The sequence below is a fragment of the Pezoporus wallicus genome, unplaced genomic scaffold (genome assembly GCF_028554395.1).
Source record: "Pezoporus wallicus isolate ANWC-B61680 ecotype Strahan unplaced genomic scaffold, APGP_CSIRO_Pwel_v1 contig_5231, whole genome shotgun sequence".
Classification (NCBI taxonomy): Eukaryota; Metazoa; Chordata; class Aves; order Psittaciformes; family Psittacidae; genus Pezoporus; species Pezoporus wallicus.
The window spans coordinates 1,623,899-1,638,422 of record NW_026635973.1 but is presented as its reverse complement, the minus strand read 5'-3'; the positions used below and the strand labels follow the sequence as shown (position 1 = coordinate 1,638,422).

General features: G+C 41.7%; 2 protein-coding genes across 4 annotated transcripts in view; one reads left to right on the top strand and one right to left on the bottom strand.

Moving 5' to 3' along the window:
* Window positions 1-2,334: 2,334 nt before the first annotated feature.
* Window positions 2,335-10,560, bottom strand: CNIH4 (cornichon family AMPA receptor auxiliary protein 4). Its single transcript, XM_057398820.1, has 5 exons — window positions 10,434-10,560; window positions 8,963-9,031; window positions 7,819-7,931; window positions 3,083-3,223; window positions 2,335-2,538 (listed from the first exon to the last, which is right to left on the bottom strand). The coding sequence occupies exons 1-5, from the start codon at window positions 10,500-10,502 to the stop codon at window positions 2,511-2,513; spliced, it is 420 nt and encodes a 139-aa protein (XP_057254803.1). The 5' UTR covers window positions 10,503-10,560; the 3' UTR covers window positions 2,335-2,510.
* Window positions 10,561-10,825: 265 nt separating this feature from the next.
* NVL (nuclear VCP like) overlaps window positions 10,826-14,524 on the top strand; it is a 41,793-nt gene continuing 38,094 nt past the window's right edge. Inside the window, exons 1-4 of one of the 3 annotated variants that reach the window (XM_057398808.1) lie at window positions 10,826-10,979; window positions 13,049-13,122; window positions 14,092-14,144; window positions 14,231-14,327. In XM_057398808.1, coding sequence (XP_057254791.1) covers window positions 10,923-10,979; window positions 13,049-13,122; window positions 14,092-14,144; window positions 14,231-14,327 — 281 coding nt within the window. In that variant the 5' untranslated portion in view covers window positions 10,826-10,922. Of the gene's footprint in view, window positions 10,980-13,048; window positions 13,123-14,091; window positions 14,145-14,230; window positions 14,328-14,524 lie in introns of those variants that run through there. The other 2 variants (XM_057398809.1, XM_057398810.1) reach the window with 2 other exon arrangements.

The following is a 14,524-nucleotide window of genomic DNA, read 5'->3' as shown; positions in this document are numbered from 1 at the left end:
TGCCTAGAATTCTGTATCATAAGCTTGGATTTAAATTACCCTGTTCTCTCCTGATGGAGACCCACAAAATAGGGAGTTTTGATTTTTACCATAGGATTTCTGTGCTTTGTTGCTCTCCCATGAGATAGATGCCTGTAGCATCCAGATTTCCACCTAATTAACTACATTTTTAGCAGTTACAAATACATGTTTCCGATTGCTGATGCTGAGCTCTGTGAGGCTCTCTATTTAGGTAGGAAATGACCCTGTACAGTAAGAAGGGCTTAAATATTACCAGTGTAATTTCTCTGTAGCTCCCTGGGGTTTTTACAACTGTTATAACGATGTTTGATAGGAATGAACAGAGAATTTATTTATATTAAAAACTGTGTGGGAAGTTTGCATTCAAATAAAGTACAGCTTGCTTAGTATTTGACAACCACCATTTAGAAAACATGCTTGTAGGTTTTTAATGGTCTGTCATGGTTAACTCACTCTTGAGGAGGGAAGCAGGGAGAGTAACATCTCTCTAGGTCAAAGATACAATGTCTTAATGATATATGCTGCCCCCATTTTTATGTCTTGTTTTCAAATGCATTGTTCTTTTCCCTTATCCTTCCCTGTACTGCTCATATCTCTGAAAAAAACACTTCCCTCAGTAGATGAGAACAGAAGCTTTTCATAGCAAGTGATAGATTTTACCAATCCCATTAGGGGATGGGGTCTACCCTATCTACTGTCATCACTGTAACCCTGAGGTACTGGCACTTACAAACATTGCCTCCAATGATTTCTATCTTACAAACATCTTCATTACCAATAAAGCTCTTATTGTAGAGACACGACCTTGAGATAAGATGTAAACCTGATATAAGTTTTATAAGCAGTGAACTTACAGATTAATGAGCATGTTTCTCAGTGTGAAATGTCATTAAATTCCACTACCATTAGCACTACAGCAAGGACTTAAGCAGCTTACCAACACTGCCCTTTCTTCTAAGAGATAACACCCAGAATCTGTGTTCTACTTTTCTTTCACATACAAATAAGTAACTCATTGCCTACGATAGAAGCTGTGGCAAAAGTTACTAATTTTTCTCACTTTTAAAGTTTTAGTTGCTTTACTTTTACTCAGAGCTACATCCTCTCTGGGTTTCAGCTTTATAAGGCAGTACCTTCTGATGTTTGTGGTGTCAAGCAGTGCATGGTGTGCAGCTGTGGGAGCTGTTTCCTTCGTTATTTTTAATGAGTGTAACTTGCAGCAGTTTTTCATCTTTGCAACAGCTGAACTTGGCCTCTATCCATCATGAATTTAAAGCCAGACTTTTCCTAGAACAAGCACTGAGCACAAGGTACTAAATCAAAATTCAGTGTTGTCGTTTCACTGCTGGCCATGAAAACTATCTGCTAACTACAGCTATTCACCCAAGAACAAGTACTTCAGAAGGAAAAGCTCATGAGTTTTAGGACTTAATTACAGAACTGTATTTATGAAGTGTTCCACTTCCAAAAAACCCTGCTTCCGCACACATATTTAAAGACATTTGGACAGTGAGGGTACAAACTCAGGTTCATATACTTGTCACCGATGCAGGAGCTCCGCAAAGAGAATAAAGTTTGCTGGTGTCTTTGAAGCACAGTCACATTGGCATTGGGGTAACTGGAATTGTGTTTACTTGACCACCTCCCCGAGCTAGCTGTACTCTTGATTCAGCTCATTGTGTATGGGAGCAGCAGGTTCAGGGAGCAGTGACTGCAGGTAGCCTTTTGCTCTGTAACCAACACCAATCCCACTGCAATACCTTGCATGGAGGGCTGTGATGTATTTCAATAACAAAATAGGACTTGAAGGGAAAAAGCAAGTATTAACATTTCTTATTTATCTGTTTTTCACTGTTACACACAAGTGTCACTTTCACCAAAGGGACCTTAATCCATCCAAACACAAGTCTTCATATAGGTTGTTGGGAGGGAGGGGTGAAAAAGGAGAAAAGCATAACTTTTATTCCGTTGCTTTTTAGCTGGAAAACACACTGAGACAAAGATGCAAGCTGTGCTGCTGCTCCACTTTGAAATCTGTGTTCCAACCACTGCTTCAAACTAGGCTCTTACAGGTCAGCTTGACAGCCAGAGGCACATCTTGACACCTTTCACTAAGAAACAGGCATCAGAGCTGCACTTAAATTTGTTCTGGAACCACCACAACTATTAGCCCATGCTACTGAAATGAGTTTCCATTCCCACCATTTAATTCCTATGAGATCAGTTCTGTAAGCAAGAATTTCATCTTAGAGAAGCAGCAGCTCCAGCAGTTTGGGTTGTAAAGGAACAAAGACAAGTGCTACACAGATCCAATGTCTTTTGAAAATATTTTATGTTAAAAATACAGAAAAAAATATTTCTTGTCCAAAGAGGTAAAATATACTGCACGATGACACTGATTTAGGTATGGTCAGAAGGTGTCTGTGGCTCCACAACCAGTCACTGGAGTGATGACCCAATTTGGCAGCTAACGGTTCTTTTTCAACTTCTCAATCATTTATCAAAGCCAGAATCATACTGTGACAAAACAGAAAACATGACACCAGTAGATTACTGAGGCACGTCCAAGTAGCAACAGCTATTGCTTTCATGAGAGAATTGTGCTTGATTCTGAAATGCAAAGTCAAGGCAACTGTGCTCTGTGCTCTACTCACAAAGACAAGGACTGCAGAAGTAATACTGCAGCACAAGAACAGTAGTTGTTCTATCCTGTAATAAGTGAGCCCATCACAGAGTTCACCTGTTTATAACTTAGCCTGATTAATTTAGCTTCTAAAACAGAACTTGTAAATTCAATATTATTTCCATTCTATACAGGCTGCTTATTCTAGGTGCTGAAATCATGTAACCCCTTATATTGTACTTACAGATTTTTGAGATTAAGGAGTAGTCTGAGCTTTCAAACGGTGGATCAGAGAGAATAAAGACACATAATGAGCCTGCAGACAGGCTTAGCAGGATGCAAGACACAAATACCAGCAATTACCATAGCAGAATAGAGAAGATAAAAATAGCTGGCAGACAATTCCTTTGTTCCTTGGGAGCAATTTTTGTAACTAACCTGTAAAGGTACATGAAGAAACACAGCAGATGAAAGCCTAGTTTAATCATGGCTTCCTTCATGTGTGATTTCAGTTGTCCTCGGTTATGGATCTCTGTGGGGTCAAATACCCCCATGTTTCCACATGGCACCATAATGTACCTGAAAGTTTAAGAAGAAAGAAACCAAATCAAAACAGAAGTATAGTCATCAAAACATTAGGGAGTATAGAGGAAGGGGAACAGGAGAGCTTGCACAGAAGGGACTTCCATCTGAAGAGCTGTTTCACAGTCCAACATAAGGCAGCTTTTTTTAAACTCCATTTCAGTTTCAGGATATTGTGTGAAGTTCTGCCACTACAACCCACCATCAAAGAGGACAAAAAGTACTAAACGCATCAGCCCAACATCCCATGTGTAAATGGGAGAGTTTCCAGGCAATAGCTGATTCCAGTTTGTTTTAATTGGTGTTAGGATGGAAATGTCCACCCACAGTGGAAAGATGCATTAAATGAAATGGATTGGAAAAGATTTAATTTAGATAAGAATTTAGCTAATAAATTATTTATTTAGCAGAAAACCCCAAACAGATAATCACAAATGCCAGTGGTCAAATGAGACAGCATAGAGGAGACAAAACATATGTGTATCATTCCCATCCTGTGTTATCTCAGCAGAGACATTGAGGCTGACAGGGTGAGAGACTGGGCAGGACTGAAGAAGCTAAGTGCTGCTGTCTAAACCCACATAAGAACAGAAGTTGAGTAAAACGAAGTGAAATGGAAGCAAAACAGTAACACCAGCAAAGCACATGTTGATGTCCTGTGAAAATTCAACAAGCAGCATGTTCTTTTGTCATAAGCATTCCTCAGGACAGCAAACGCAAGCGCGTGAAGTTCTCATTCCAGCTGAGCTCGGTCTAGAACAGTATTATTAGTATTTCACTTCAGCGTCATACAGGCTCTACCTTCCTGAAATAATGCTCTTTTTACACAGGAATTTAACTCCTTGTCTTTCACCCACAGCAAAAGCAAGCTTTCAGAACAGAACGCCTCTTGATTTTCTGTATATACTCAAAGAATGGCACCACTTGTATTCCAACAGGCACTCCCCACCTCTCACAACATTCATCTCAATAACAGAAGGGGAAGGAAAGGAACAAGAAACAGGGGTGGTTTATGGCAGCAGCAGGAGACAAGATAAAACCAAACCAACCAACCAAAACCATACAACTAACCAAAACCCATTAAGACCACAGTATTGGTCTTTCTCTCACGGAGGCATTAAGAAGCACTGCAGCATATTTGACTAATAACAAATTCAATTATGTCCTATTAGAAATAGTTCATGTGAAATAATTACAATTTGAAATTCTCTTCTAAATGTGAAGTTTTAAGTGATTGTTCTATTTTTAGTACTATAACACAAATTATTGTCCATTTACTGGGAATGTAATGAGTTTTATTGGAATAAAAGGAGGAACATAATTTTCCTGTATCAATTTATCCTATGTAAAGCAGAGTTTCCTAATGTCCTTAGGAAATGAGTGCCATAAAGGTAGTATTTATTAATTCTGCTTTTTAAGAACACTGATAACACCTAAATGATGCAACTTAATTGTGGAACCTGGGAGGCAAATCCACGAAGAGGCCCACAAGGCAGTACAGCTTATATATCTCAGGAATTTCAGTCATGGACACAAGGATGCCAGATGCTAACAAACCCAACTCAAGCCCATTGTTTTACTCTGAACAGCAAAAAACTTGTGCAGCAAAGCCACAAAGAACACGAAAACTGTCAGCTTTAGTGAATATATACGGTGGTGCCTCCAGGATCTCCACTCAGTGGAAGCTGCTGCCACAGCAACAGGACATTTGCTTCTAGATTACATCATTTCATAAGGGATGTGGAAGTTCTGGTCAAAATTTTCACTGTATGTTAAAGATTACTCTTTTTTCACTCCTTCAGTTTTGAGAGGGGTATGATTTCCTTAAAGACATGGAAAAATCGCATTATTTGGCCCTATTGTCCCAAGCAGGTCTACCTAGCAAAGATGAAAGGGAAGTGTTCAAAGTTGATTTCTTTCTTGTCTACTCACATTTAACATTTCCTTTGTAGTTCTTGTTTTGTTTACATAATAGCAGGTCTAAGAAATATTTAAGAACTAAAAAAATATCTGTTTTCAAATATGATTTGATTTCAAATAAGGTGCTTCAATATCTGGTTTTAAACCAAGGACATTGTAAGGCAAAACTGTGTCTCACTGGGGATTGTATAAGACACTAGGAAAGTCAGCAAAAAATAAACCAAGTTAAGTGAGCACCTGAGTATGCTGAACAAGAAGGGCCAGCAGAATGTTACAATAAACATGCTGCAACTTTGAAAGTCTCCCTTGATGCTGTTTTTGACCAGTTTATCCTCCCTGGGATTTGTTTTTGGTGTCCCTTTCACAAAACCCCTCTCTACCCTCACTGAAATCATTGAGACAACTGGTTAAATTAGGCCAGCACTCCCTGTAACCACCATTCACTCATCAAGATTAAGCAGGCTTTGAATGGAAGAGATAAGGGGAAGGGATTATTATCCTACCTTTCTCTCTATTATCACTTAGATATACTACAAAGCACAGACTTCTTCAATCTCAAAAGCACAAGTATTTACATTTCTGTACTCCTCTTGGAGTAGAATGATTATCTTAAACCTTTCTGAATTCATGTGCAGCAACACTGACTCCAGAGACTGGTCCTTGAGATACTGTAACATATGAAGAAGATTCAAACACATTTAGCTGATGCTGGAAGACTGCAGCTCGTGATCATAGGTTCACACTTCATCTGTTCCCACTTAATCCTAGTTTAGTAAATGATACCTTCTCCTCTCATCCATGTATTCAGACTAATTTACAGTCCACCATTCTTCTGACTACCAGACGTTTAGTCCATTGAACACTGGGTGAAACTAAAGTTCTATCCCAAATCACACAGTATCACAGTACGCTAGAGATTGGAAGGGACCTCGAAAGATCATCTAGTCCAATCCCCCTGCCGGAGCAGGAACACCTAGATAAATCATCACATTTCCTTTATAATGCTGAAAAATACACTTGCTCTTGCAGACCTCTAAGTCCTTCACTACGGATGGGATAGTCCAGGCAATCAATGTGGGTGAAACTCCTCAATCCTCAGAAAGCAAACAGGATTAGCAACACAGGCTTAACATTTTGACTGCTTGTGGCAGGACAGGAGAAGTGTCATACTGTCATATTCACATATTGCCTGCACAGCACCCCTAGAATTAAGAAAACAGTCCTGGATTTAGGATACTCAGCTGACAGTTCAAAACAGCAGCCAAGGCTTACTGCCTGGAGCGTGGAAACAGAAATAACTGTTACCTTTTCAAATTCTCTCTGACCAGGTTTACAAGGGAAGGCAAGTGGCTACTTTAAACATTATCGGTAAGCGAAAGGAAGCAGGGAAGGGATAACCAGTACAAGAGGTCTTCAAAGCTTCAAAGAAAATGAATTCCCTCTAGTGTCTCTGGAGTCTAGCCTAAATGAAACATGAAATGCAAACTCCATACTTGCCAGAAGATACCAAAGGGAATACTGGTCATTTTGTGCAACTGGTCAGTGTGTTATGCAGCTGTACATACAGATGGCCAAACAGAACTATCCCTGTTGCATTTAGGCAATATTTGTTTATTAAGCATACAAATTTTACTGTGTCTCATGTTACTCCAGTTCAGAAACATGCGAAGACTTTGCTCTCAGTTTTGTAGGTAACAAGGGTGATAAATGCATGGTTATTTTGTCCAAGAACAACGAGATCCTCAACTTCTTTTTAGTGAGAGCTATGAAACCTCATTTAATTTTACCAGCAACTCAACCCATCCCTGCGAACAGTTAGCCCTAGCAGGTTCAGGCAAACAAGAATTACAGTGACTTTTTATACCTCTATCTTAAACATTTGGTCTTTTGGACTCCCTGTACTATAGTGATTAGCGATAAATTGCAACAAATCCACACCTGGTTTTCATTAGCACAGCACCAGTAAAGATTCAGTTCTCTTCACATCAGATGAGACAAACCAAAAAGAACATTTTTGAACCACCAGCCCCAGTGTTGCTATGTGGAAACCCCTACCGATGATAAACCATTCCAAAGCCATGGACAACCCAGTACATAAAGGCCAGTAACATTAACAGTTGTCATAAGGTGAAAAGTTTGCAAACCTTTCCAGATACAAAGAGGCAAAATGGGGGACCAGAAGCAATGCAAATGAGGGGTACAGGCAAGACAGCAAACACAGGAGGCTGTGTGGGATGACACCACAGCCTGACGGTTTTACAACCATTGGCCATGCTGACCTCCATACTTTTACGCTGATATCACTATCAGGCATGTAGACACAGCATGAAAAACATTAACTGTGTTTGCAGCACTACTTCATAATCCCGATTAGAATGACACTATTTCCTGTGAACTTGGGAATGACTTGCAAATCAAGATTCCTGGGCACTAAGGAGAATGCAAGGATACTACCTTCCAAACATTTGTACTACAGGCCAGAAGCTTCTTACCCTTCACTGTTTGGTTTCTTGTAATTTTAAATGCAAGGAGAGGAGAGTTTTATGTTAGTTAGATCCATAAAGACTGTTGGCAGCTCAAGAACACAAATGAAACATCCCATCACAAAATATTATACACCTAGTAACAAAGAAAGAAAAAAATAAAAATCACACAAAACCCTTTGCACTTACCTATATATATTCCATGTTGCTACTGGCAAATTAAGGAGAAAGATGAACCAGTGCAATGAAATAAGCATTAATACTGTTACAACAGCATGGCCAATCACTTCAGGCACCACCCACTGTAAAAAGGGAAGAAAAGGAATTATATGCACAAATGTAAATTCTTTTCTGAAGAAGAGATCTATAGAGTTATCATCTAATTCTAATCATGTAAAACTCAGGCAGAAAAATCATGGCAGAAGCATATGATTTCATCACATGTGGGGAAATGGATACCTTCAGACAAATTCCATGTGAGTTAGAATATCTTAGGGCCTGGTTTTGGGCTAACAGACATCCTTTATCCAAGTATTACAAAAGTTTCTAGAGAAGCACAGCAGCTGTTTGAACACAACTATGTTACACAAGCACTTAAGAAAGAGAGATAAGAAATATACAGTGCTCATTTGAAATCACTGCAGAGAACTGGATTTAGGAATGAGAGAAGCAGAATTAAAATGTGCACAGACACAGGACATACAAGCACCCTCAGGCTTGGAACAGATAAGAAAGTTGATCAATATGAAAACTGTCATAGTCAAATTGGGTCAGCCCCGGCAGTAACACATTTTCACCTTTACAGTATCCTGCAGCATTCTCTTTTACACTAAGAAAGAAAATATCAAAAATCAAAGTGAGCACCCATGCAGGAAGGCCATACTGATTTGGTTAAAATGGTACTTTTTCTTATCATAGTAAAACTCTCTACTTTTGGAGAGAAATTACACAGAAGCCATCTGAGAAAGTTGCTATAAAGATCTCAGAGTTCAGTCACAGACAGACATCCTTGGTGTGGCTTTCAAAAACAAAAGCACAGAACTTAAGAGGTTTGTGAAGAGTTAAGTCTCAGCCCCAGGAATGTGGAGTACCAAGGGTCAGAGGAACAGCCTTTCCTGACTGAATTTGCAGACAGACAGCCATCAAAAGACAAGCAGACTGAAATAAAGGATATAAGCCAAATAATGCCAACTGAGGCTCTTCAGACACACATTACACCCCTGTTGTTTGCGATGCTAAGATGAAGAGCCATTTTTTTTAAACCACATAAAATGCAAAGAATTTTATGCAAAGAAATTAAATGCAAAGAAATTTAAAATGCAAAGAAATTTACTTTATTGAGTTTTGAGCAGCACGATCTAGCATTAATGTAGTCACATTCCAAATCTGATAGTGTAATTATCTGAAGCCCAAGATGAGGAAAATTTGTATGGTAACTGGGAATACACAAAGCTTTATTTTCATCCAATAACTTGTGGAGAGCACTCTGCTCTCAGCATAGACTGTCCTGTTCTACAGCTGATCTGACAAAAGCATATTTCACTTGGTTACAATTAACTCTGGCTTTAGGTTGCAAGTTAGGCTAGATTTTATCACTAGGCCAAGTGATTTTATAATGTTTTTCCTGTGGCAACTGTTGCCTAAGTTCTAAAGTTCAGTTCAGCCCTAAGAACAGACGGAGGAGGCAAACTCAGTATTTTTAGTATCAGAATTATTACTACGACACTTGAAACCACAACTTAGAAGAAAAAGTTAATGCAGTCTTTCAACTCTCCTCACAATAAAGTGCACAACAGTGCAGGTTTTTGAAGCTTATCTACTTTTTGTTTTTACATTTACAGCAACATTGGCTGAATTCAAACTTGGCTAGAAAAAAGAGGGTAACATCATTATGAAATGAACTTTCAGCAATTGAAAAAGAGAAGACTTCAGACAGAAAAGCCCTCTAAAAAAGGTCTTCGGATGTACACATCATTACGCTATGCCCTGTAAAGCTCAGGCTCCTTTTCTCCAAGAAAATGAAAAAGCACAAGATTTCTTGAATCCCTAGGTAAAGCCTTTACATTTTTCAACAAACAACCTAACCTTCTAGGATTAACTTTCAAGTGCTTCTGTACTTTTTCCTATTACAAGAACTGGAGAGATTCTGAACTAGCACCAGGATGAATGCCCATTCTCTCGTACTCAGAAAAATAAGAAAGCAAAGCCCAGTCGGCGCTTCTACATCGTAACAAGGCCAGGCAGCAAAACCCACAGGCAAGTCTGTAATAAACACTATGGGAATTCCGTTTGCCAAGGAACTCGCAGTCTCCCAGCTGTGAGCTCACATCTGAAATCTCGTGGGGTATCCTTACAATTAAAGCTCCCGCATGACCGTGTTTTACAGGCCTGTGCGGTTTGTGAGAGCATGGAGCACGCTTTGACACCCCCCCACCGCCAAGCATACGCTACTTGTGCTGAGCCGCGATGTGTGGCCGCCTGCAGCCCCCCCTGAGCTCCAGCTCCCGAAGCAGCGACCGTATTTCGTGCACTGGAGCACCCGCCGCTTCCCTACAACGCGGCACTCCCGTCTCTCTGAACCCTTCCCTACCGGCTCCCCGGGCACCAGCCGCCAGCGGACATTACCTCACAGACCCTCACGTCCCCTTGCTCTCAGCCCACCGCCAGCCCGGCGGCGCCGGCCCCGCTCGCCTGCCCTCAGAGACACCTCAATGGGCCCGGCCCACCTCGGTCTCGCCGTGGGGCTGCCGCAGCCCCCACCCTGGCCACCCCGGTCGCCCGCCAACCCCAGAAAAAAAGGATACGAAGTAGACGGAAAGGAAGATGAGGGCACAGCAGTCAATGAGCGAGAAGATGAAGACCACCGACTCCATCCCGCCGCGGCCGCCGCCCTCCCGGCCGCCGTACGCCCTGTTCCCCCGCCCGGCAGGGCCGCGCAGTGCCTCCTAGCATGCTGGGAAATGGAGTCTCCGCCCGCTCTCCTCAGCAGTCGCTCCCGGGCGGTGGCAGGCGGGTACGTCCCGGCTCTTGCTGAAGACGCCGCGGTGGCGGAGGGTTCACAGAGCCCCGACGGGAAGGGCACCGTGAGCGGCGGGGCACAGTCAGAGCGAGCTGCTCCTCCGCGCCGCTCCGCCGGTGCAGGCCGGCGGTTCAAAGGGGGCCTGCGGCGGCGCGGCTGAGGCGCCCTGGGGCTGCCTGCGCGCAATTCCCGCCTAGCGGCTCTCGGCCGCCCGGCGCAGGCGAAGCGTTGGGCAGGCCTCAGTGCCGTCGGCGCGGGCAGGCGGCGGGCGGCGATGCGAAGCCGGCCGGGGCGCTTCGTGGACCTGCGGCTGAAGCAGCGCGTTAAGCAGGTACCGGGGCGGGCGGCGGCCCGAGGGGGGGCTCCCGCAGGACTGCGTGGCTCGCCGGGCCGCCACCCCGCCTTGCGGACAGGGTCTGGGCCATCGGCCTGCTCAGGGGTGGGAGGGAGGCGCGGAGGGTGCCCGGACGCGGCCTGGCCTCTCCGGGGTTTGGAAATGGGGGGAGTTATTTGTTTTTGGCATTGTGTTTCGTTTTGTTTTATTCTTCAGTATTTCTGATCCCGAAGCTGGCTGCAGTTTCAAATCAGATGGATGTCGTAGAGCCATGGAATGGTTTGTGTTGGAAGGGACCTTAAAGCTCATCCAGTTCTAACCCCCTGCCACAGGCAGGGACACCTTCCACTAGAGCAGCTTACTCCAAGCCCTGCCCAGCCTGGCCTTGAACACTGCCAGGGATGGGGCAGCCACAGCTTCTCTGGGCACCCTGTGCCAGCACCTCAGCACCCTCACAGGGAAGAGCTTCTGCCTAATGTCTAATCTGAATCTCCCCTGTGTCAGTTTAAAGCCATTCCCCCTTGTCCTGTCCCTACAGGCCTTAAAAGCCACACTCCAGGTTTTTTATAGCCCCTTTAGGCACTGGGAGCTGATCTAAGGTCTCCCCTTAAGGAGCCTTCTCTTTTCCAGGATAAACCAGCCCAGCTTTCTCAGCCTGTCTCCAAAGCAGAGCTGCTCCAAGCCCCTTGGAGCATCTTCATGGCTTCCTCTGGACTTGCTCCAACAAGTTTTCATCCTTCTTATGTTGGGGGTTTCAGAACTGGACACAGTACTCCAGTGTAGTCTAGAGAAAATGCACTTGGAGAATATGTAGCCAAATTGGTAGTGTTTACCTTTGGAAACATGTACATCGATTATATTAATCGCTGACTGAAGAAAAAGGAAGAAGTATGATTACTTCCACAATACACCCGTGAAGAGCAGGGAAAACAGGGATTCCTTCAGGTGGCATAGTGCTGTGTCACACCTTCTGAAAATTTATGGTGACTTGGGAATTAAACATTTCTCTGAGTCTGTGTATAAGTACTCCGCTTCTAATTCCTTCAAAGCGAGTGGCTGCTTGAGGATAGTTGCTTATTTTACTTTTCAAGATCACAGTGAAATTGTCTTGACTATTCTGAAGTGAGAAATGCAGCTGGATTTATGGTGGGCTTGATTTTTTTCTGTAGGTCAGTAGTTGCTCATGGGTGACATGAAGTGTCACATCATTTAAAAAAGGAATTCTGAATTTAATATTAAGCAGTTTGATTTTAAAAAGAGGTATTAATTTAAATGAGATTTTAAAGTTTTCTTGCTGCAGCCTTGGTAATGCTATCTCTTTTAGGGACATTGTGTCTCCTTTCTCTAAGAAGGAAAATCCACCATCAGGGGGTTGGAACCAGGTGATTTTTAAGGTCCCTTCAAACCCAAACCATTCTGTGATTTGGTGATTACCATATTGAAACTTCTTCTTGCTCCTGATTTGGAGAGTGGGGAGAGAAAGCAAATGGAGTCCAGTTGCACCTGAAATTTTGTACATTTTCTTGCACTTTCATAACTGTGGTTTGAAAATGGTTGGATCAGCTGCTGTCAGAAAAAAAAGAAAAGGAAAGGAAAAGCTGTATAGAATTTACTGTAATTTATATACTTTTCTAGAGCATTCATTGAAACATTTTGTAAAGGTTAAAGTTTTTATTGTGACAGTATCCATACTAACTGGTGTAGGTTCTTTCATTTTTAAGGTAGGAGACTTAAACCCAGAAGGAGGTTAACTGAGAGAAATCAAGAACTTTAGAAGGATTGACAATTTACAAAGTCACCTTTCTTGCTAAATAAAAACAATGGCATTGCACCAGCAGAGATCATGCAAGTGTCAAAATACAGTGTGCTGCTTTTCCCTTCTGTGTCTTAATAAGCTTTCCTGTTTCATTGGGAAATACTGTCTAGTGTGTTCCAAGGCAGTTCAAAGCTGTTTTCAATTTTCATTTCTAAGAAGAGTAGGGTTTAAAGTAGGCATATTTGATCTATTTGTTCTAGTGAAGTGATTGACAAAGATTTCATTTGCTGCTTAAAACTCTTCATTTCAGTATCTTGCAAGTAGTAAATGTGGCCAGTATGTTGACATTGGAATCCTAGCATCTGATTTGCAGAAAACCTACAGGTGAGCAAAGATTTGTACTTTAGCAGTGTTTCCATCTGCTGATATATCTAGTAACTCATATTTTATTAATGCACTGGCATTGCAAGATCTATTTGTGGTTTGTTTTTTTGTGGGCTGCTTTTTTTGTTTTAATTAAACAGCTGCAGATGTATTACAGCATGTTGGTCCTTACCCTCAGTGAGCTGAAATGTTAGGGAAAATAATGCTTCGGTGCAGGTAGATGGGGGAGATAGCGGTTCAGCAAGACACTAAATCTTGCTCAGATGCTCAGCAGGATGGTCAGTCTTGCCTAATTAATTTTAGGCTGATATGGGTGGGAGCAAGGTTGTGTGTCAGCAGGTCTTTGGTGGCTGTGGGGGTTAATGAAGGTGGAGAATTATATTCATTCATGTTTGTGTGTTCTATTTGTGCCTTGTTAGAGAAAGGGACCCAAACCCTTTGCTTAGGATGCTTACAGGTCTTGGGATTTTGTTTTGGTTTTCCTCTTTCAGCGATTTTATAAAAGCAAATAGATAAAATATACCCTCAGTAAGTGAAGGTAAAAGGTTGATGATTTTTGTTTGCATTTAAGGGTGCTCATTGAATCAGATTTTCTTATAGTGACCGTTATTGATCAGCACAGTTATTCCTCACTGGGCTGTCCTTTCTAGTCCTGTGTCCATATAGAATCCAGTGTGATCATTTGTATGTTGCTGCTTCTCTGTATCTCCAGCTAAAAAGGATCTTGATAGTATTAACTAAACATCCCTTTAGAGACCAGTATGGTTTAGTGCTTTTGTTTCATCCCAGTGATTGAGCTGTTCCAGGCTTAAGACAAAAGGATCATGTGTTCACATAGTTGGTTTTTAATAACAGCTTCTATAAAAGTTTGGTTTTCAACTGACAATGTATTTTTTCCCCCCTGAAAATGACACTGTGTTGGGGGAAGAAGCAGTTGGTGTAACCTGTTTATTTGTTTTTTTTTTTCAGTGCGGACTATGGACGAAGAAAACGAAATGCTTTTAGAATACAAGTTGAAAAAGGTATTTCTGTTAGTATTATGTCTAAGATCAAATTTTTTGAATATGCTTTGGCTGTTTTCTTAACATGTTTGAACCTTTCCTTTTAGTGTTTGGAATAATCAGTAATGAAAAAGAACGTGAAGATTTAGCAGGTTTAGAAGCCGAACATGTGGCAAAAAGAGCACGACAGCAAGAGAAAAATGAGTAAGAATAATTTTTACCATTAGATTACTTTAATAATGCCATTAATATTGTGACTTCTTTAAAACTGTCTTTCTGCATATTATTAAATTTTGGTAGCTTTAAGGTTACAGACAGATCTTTGATTTCCCATAGGCCTGTCTTCATCAGAAATTACCTGTAGTGAATGGAAGCACTTTTTTCACTGAAGACAAGCAGAT

Coding starts and splice junctions, on each gene's coding strand:
- CNIH4 (XM_057398820.1), bottom strand. CDS start 10,502: ATGGAGTCGGTGGTCTTCATCTTCTCGCTCATTGACTGCTGTGCCCTC. Junction 9,032..10,433: donor TCTTCCTTTCCGTCTACTTC/GTATCCTTTTTT, acceptor CTTGGGCTTCAG/ATAATTACACTATCAGATTT. Junction 3,224..7,818: donor GCAACATGGAATATATATAG/GTAAGTGCAAAG, acceptor TTAAACTTTCAG/GTACATTATGGTGCCATGTG.